Here is a 5,768-nt window from a genome sequence, read left to right on the forward strand (position 1 = left end):
CCCCCGGGGCACCCAGAGGCAAGCGGTACCTTGATGGGGCCATTCTATCACCCCTCATGTGACAATTCCATAGACCCAGGAATGCCCCCGGGGCACCCAGAGGCAAGCGGTACCTTGATGGGGCCATTCTATCACCACTCATGTGACAATTCCATAGACCCAGGAATGCCCCCCGGGGCACCCAGAGGCAAGCGGTACCTTGATGGGGCCATTCTATCACCACTCATGTGACAATTCCATAGACCCAGGAATGCCCCCGGGGCACCCAGAGGCAAGCGGTACCTTGATGGGGCCATTCTATCACCACTCATGTGACAATTCCATAGACCCATGGAATGCCCCCGGGGCACCCAGAGGCAAGCGGTACCTTGATGGGGCCATTCTATCACCACTCATGTGACAATTCCATAGACCCAGGAATGCCCCCGGGGCACCTAGAGGCAAGCGGTACCTTGATGGGGCCATTCTATTACCCCTCATGTCACACTTCCATAGACCCAGGAATACCCCCGGGGCACCTAGAGGCAAGCGGTACCTTGATGGTGCCATCCTGGGCACCACTGACCAGATTCCTCCTCGAGGCGTCCAAAGCCAAACACGTCACCTCCTCCTGGCCGTGCGCATTATTCAGAAGAAGACATTTGTCACCAGTTTCCACATCCCACACCGCTATGCTAGAATCCTCGCTCGCCGTCACCACCTGCCACAAACATAAGAACAGGCAATCAACATCCCAAAACCATACGGTGTGGCCAACACCATGGAGTATTCAAGGAGATGAGATGTACGAGACGGAGTCACCCAGAGCATTGACAGAGTCACCCAGAGCATTGACAGAGTCACCCAGAGCATTGACAGAGTCACCCAGGGCATCGACAGAGTCACCCAGGGCATCGACAGAGTCACCCAGGGCATCGACAGAGTCACCCAGGGCATCGACAGAGTCACCCAGGGCATCGACAGAGTCACCCAGGGCATCGACAGAGTCACCCAGAGCATCGACAGAGTCACCCAGAGCATCGACAGAGTCACCCAGAGCATCGACAGAGTCACCCAGAGCATCGACAGAGTCACCCAGGGCATTGATAGTCAAGAAACTTCTTCATGACTTCCAGATTTTACTGGATATACAAAAATATGGGCAGTGCTAAAGTCAAATAATCACACACACACACAATCACACACACACACAATCACACACACAATCACACACACACACAATCACTCACAATCACACACAATCACTCACAATCACACACACACAATCACTCACAATCACACACAATCACACACACACACACACACACACAGGTTAAACTGGGTGCAGCCATGGCTTTATTCAACATTACCTACTATGCTACCTGATGGAAGAAACCAATGTACACCACCCACAGAGGATAGAGAGGTCTCATGTGACACCAGAGTCTCCTTATATCAGATCAGACCTGTACAAGACTGGACCACCTGATGGAAGAAACCAATGTACACCACCCACAGAGGATAGAGAGGTCTCATGTGACACCAGAGTCTCCTTGTATCAGATCAGACCTGTACAAGACTGGACCACCTGATGGAAGAAACCAATGTACACCACCCACAGACGAGAGAGAGGTCTCATGTGACACCAGAGTCTCCTTATATCAGATCAGACCTGTACAAGACTGGACCACCTGATGGAAGAAACCAATGTACACCACCCACAGAGGAGAGAGAGGTCTCATGTGACACCAGAGTCTCCTTGTATCAGATCAGACCTGTACAAGACTGGACCACCTGATGGAAGAAACCAATGTACACCACCCACAGACGAGAGAGAGGTCTCATGTGACACCAGAGTCTCCTTGTATCAGATCAGACCTGTACAAGACTGGACCACCTGATGGAAGAAACCAATGTACACCACCCACAGACGAGAGAGAGGTCTCATGTGACACCAGAGTCTCCTTGTATCAGATCAGACCTGTACAAGACTGGACCACCTGATGGAAGAAACCAATGTACACCACCCACAGACGAGAGAGAGGTCTCATGTGACACCAGAGTCTCCTTGTATCAGATCAGACCTGTACAAGACTGGACCACCTGATGGAAGAAACCAATGTACACCACCCACAGACGAGAGAGAGGTCTCATGTGACACCAGAGTCTCCTTGTATCAGATCAGACCTGTACAAGACTGGACCACCTGATGGAAGAAACCAATGTACACCACCCACAGACGAGAGAGAGGTCTCATGTGACACCAGAGTCTCCTTGTATCAGATCAGACCTGTACAAGACTGGACCACCTGATGGAAGAAACCAATGTACACCACCCACAGACGAGAGAGAGGTCTCATGTGACACCAGAGTCTCCTTGTATCAGATCAGACCTGTACAAGACTGGACCACCTGATGGAAGAAACCAATGTACACCACCCACAGACGAGAGAGAGGTCTCATGTGACACCAGAGTCTCCTTGTATCAGGAGATCAGACCTGTAGAAGATTGGCTCACCTGATGGAAGAAACCATTGTACAGGACAGCTGATAGAGGTGCCTCATGTGTAACTATAATGTCATCATTAGGGTTGATCTGGGCCAGTTTCAGCATCGCAATGTAATTGCTGTAAGAGACGAGCAAGCAGTTGGAAGGCGATGGTACCAGGAGGAAAGGAAAGTGTCCTTGTTCCTGAATCCTTCCAGGCTGGATGCATGGGTACTTCAGAACCAGCGTCTGTAGGCAGCTGTGTGAGGAGATGTCCCAGACCTTCAGGACCTATGGAGAGATGGGACACAAACTGTAATACATAGATTCACATACATACACACGCATGTGTCTCTTTATACTTACGGAGTCTTTTGAGTAGCTGAATATTTGCCTGAGAGGTTCATATATGACCACATCAAGAATGGGCATAGCATGCTCTGACAAGACTGCCGTAGGGTGGCTAGGAACGTACTGGTTCCAGAGTCTGACGCTGTGATCCAGGCCACCAGTGACCAGAAGGTTCATGGCCTTGCAGTAGTCAAAGCACTGAACACCCTGGACAAAAACAACAGGTTACGTTATAAAATGACTAACAACCAAAATACAATAGAAGAAGTGGTGTAAACTCCACCAACCTTACTCATCTTCCAGGTGTAAACTCTCCCTTGTCCAGCAATGTCCATGATGACCAGCGAGGTCTGAGAACTGCCAGATGCTGAAATGATGAGATCCTGACCAGGGACGTACATAAGTCTGGTTACAGGTTCGGAGTGGATATTAGGGATGGACTGGTAGCTAAAGAAGCTGCTATGATGTCCCAGTTCCTGCAAACAACAACAAGAGCAGCAATCATCTGGATCCTTTAATAGGATTAGTTGTACTATGCTCTGGATCTGTGTCATCGGCACATACAATACATGGTCAGATATTCCTGGACAATGACTTCATCTACAATAAGATCTATGGTGCTTCCGGGATGCAGAGCTCCTGGATTGGGAGTTCAGGACATCAGACGGTAGGGAATTGTCATTTTCTAGCTTCATCTGCCGTCAATGCTCCTCACCTGCATGTAGATCTTCTCAGGTCCCGGCTGCTGGCTGAATGATTTCTCATAGAGTCCAGAGTTTGGTTTTAGCAGCCACAAGAGGCTAACTCCGCCCTTCTCATCCCCCCACAGGAGCAGAGAGGAGCTTCCAGGGGCCTGAGGAAAGAAGATCCCCCATCAGGTAACCTCAGAATAGAGAATGTTACACCCAGCACCAAGACAAACCCAACTGGATGCTACCTTGTGCCAATACGACAAGCAGGTGGGGACGTGCTGCAAAGCTGAGGAGAAAAAGACGTGCAATCATGAGGACCCATTCTAATGTATGGCGAGTCCATAATGACAGCAATCCAAGGGTCACATGATCTCAGTGTATATACACACCTGTGGGCAATCTAAGGGTCACATGATCTCAGTGTATATACACACCTGTGGGCAATCTAAGGGTCACATGATCTCAGTGTATATATACACCTGTGTGTGCAATCTAAGGGTCACATGATCTCAGTGTATATACACACCTGTGTGCAATCTAAGGGTCACATGATCTCAGTGTATATACACACCTGTGGGCAATCTAAGGGTCACATGATCTCAGTGTATTTACACACCTGTGGGCAATCTAAGGGTCACATGATCTCAGCATATATATACACCTGTGGGCAATCTAAGGGTCACATGATCTCAGTATATACACACCTGTGGGCAATCTAAGGGTCACATGATCTTAGTGTATATATACACCCGTGGGCAATCTAAGGGTCACATGATCTCAGCATATATATACACCTGTGGGCAATCCAAGGGTCACATGATCTCGGGATATATATATACACCTGTCTGCGTAATCTAAGGGTCACATGATCTCAGTGTATATATACACCTGTGTGCAATCTAAAGGTGACATGATCTCAGTGTATATATACACCTGTGTGGGCAATCTAAGGGTCACATGATCTCAGTGTATATACACACCTGTGTGCAATCTAAAGGTGACATGATCTCGGGATATATATATACACCTGTCTGCGTAATCTAAGGGTCACATGATCTCAGTGTATATATACACCTGTCTGCGTAATCTAAGGGTCACATGATCTCAGTGTATATATACACCTGTCTGCGTAATCTAAGGGTCACATGATCTCAGTGTATATATACACCTGTCTGCGTAATCTAAGGGTCACATGATCTCAGTGTATATATACACCTGTCTGCGTAATCTAAGGGTCACATGATCTCAGTGTATATATACACCTGTCTGCGTAATCTAAGGGTCACATGATCTCAGTGTATATATACACCTGTCTGCGTAATCTAAGGGTCACATGATCTCAGTGTATATATACACCTGTCTGCGTAATCTAAGGGTCACATGATCTCAGTGTATATATACACCTGTCTGCGTAATCTAAGGGTCACATGATCTCAGTGTATATATACACCTGTCTGCGTAATCTAAGGGTCACATGATCTCAGTGTATATATACACCTGTCTGCGTAATCTAAGGGTCACATGATCTCAGTGTATATATACACCTGTCTGCGTAATCTAAGGGTCACATGATCTCAGTGTATATATACACCTGTCTGCGTAATCTAAGGGTCACATGATCTCAGTGTATATATACACCTGTCTGCGTAATCTAAGGGTCACATGATCTCAGTGTATATATACACCTGTCTGCGTAATCTAAGGGTCACATGATCTCAGTGTATATATACACCTGTCTGCGTAATCTAAGGGTCACATGATCTCAGTGTATATATACACCTGTCTGCGTAATCTAAGGGTCACATGATCTCAGTGTATATATACACCTGTCTGCGTAATCTAAGGGTCACATGATCTCAGTGTATATATACACCTGTCTGCGTAATCTAAGGGTCACATGATCTCAGTGTATATATACACCTGTCTGCGTAATCTAAGGGTCACATGATCTCAGTGTATATATACACCTGTGTGGGCAATCTAAGGGTCACATGATCTCGGGATATATACACACACCTGTTCTGAAAGGCCAAAGCCCAGACTTCAATCCAATTGAGACTCTGTGGCATGACTTAACGATCGCTGTACACCAGTGAAACCCGTCCAACTTGTAGAAGCTTGAATAGTTTTGCCTTGAAGAATGGGAAGAAATCCGGTGGCTGGATGTGCCGAGCTTATAAAGACCCCAAGAGACTTCAAAAGGTGGCTCCACAAAGTATTGACTTGGGGGGGGGGGGGAAGAGTTACGCCCACTAACG

The 5,768-nt window shown here is 47.5% G+C and overlaps 1 protein-coding gene across 1 annotated transcript in view; it reads right to left on the minus strand.

Annotated features, from left to right (window-relative positions):
- LOC108803866 (WD repeat-containing protein on Y chromosome-like) overlaps positions 1-5,768 on the minus strand; it is a gene marked incomplete at both ends in the record, with an annotated part of 15,258 nt that overhangs the window by 1,714 nt on the left and 7,776 nt on the right. The window contains 6 exons of the mRNA XM_018575662.1: positions 536-700; positions 2,498-2,758; positions 2,834-3,025; positions 3,106-3,294; positions 3,534-3,671; positions 3,756-3,796. Coding sequence (XP_018431164.1) covers positions 536-700; positions 2,498-2,758; positions 2,834-3,025; positions 3,106-3,294; positions 3,534-3,671; positions 3,756-3,796 — 986 coding nt within the window. The remainder of the gene's footprint in view (positions 1-535; positions 701-2,497; positions 2,759-2,833; positions 3,026-3,105; positions 3,295-3,533; positions 3,672-3,755; positions 3,797-5,768) is intronic.

The sequence above is a fragment of the Nanorana parkeri genome, unplaced genomic scaffold (genome assembly GCF_000935625.1).
Source record: "Nanorana parkeri isolate BGI_ZX_2015 unplaced genomic scaffold, ASM93562v1 scaffold4361, whole genome shotgun sequence".
Taxonomy (NCBI): domain Eukaryota; kingdom Metazoa; phylum Chordata; class Amphibia; order Anura; family Dicroglossidae; genus Nanorana; species Nanorana parkeri.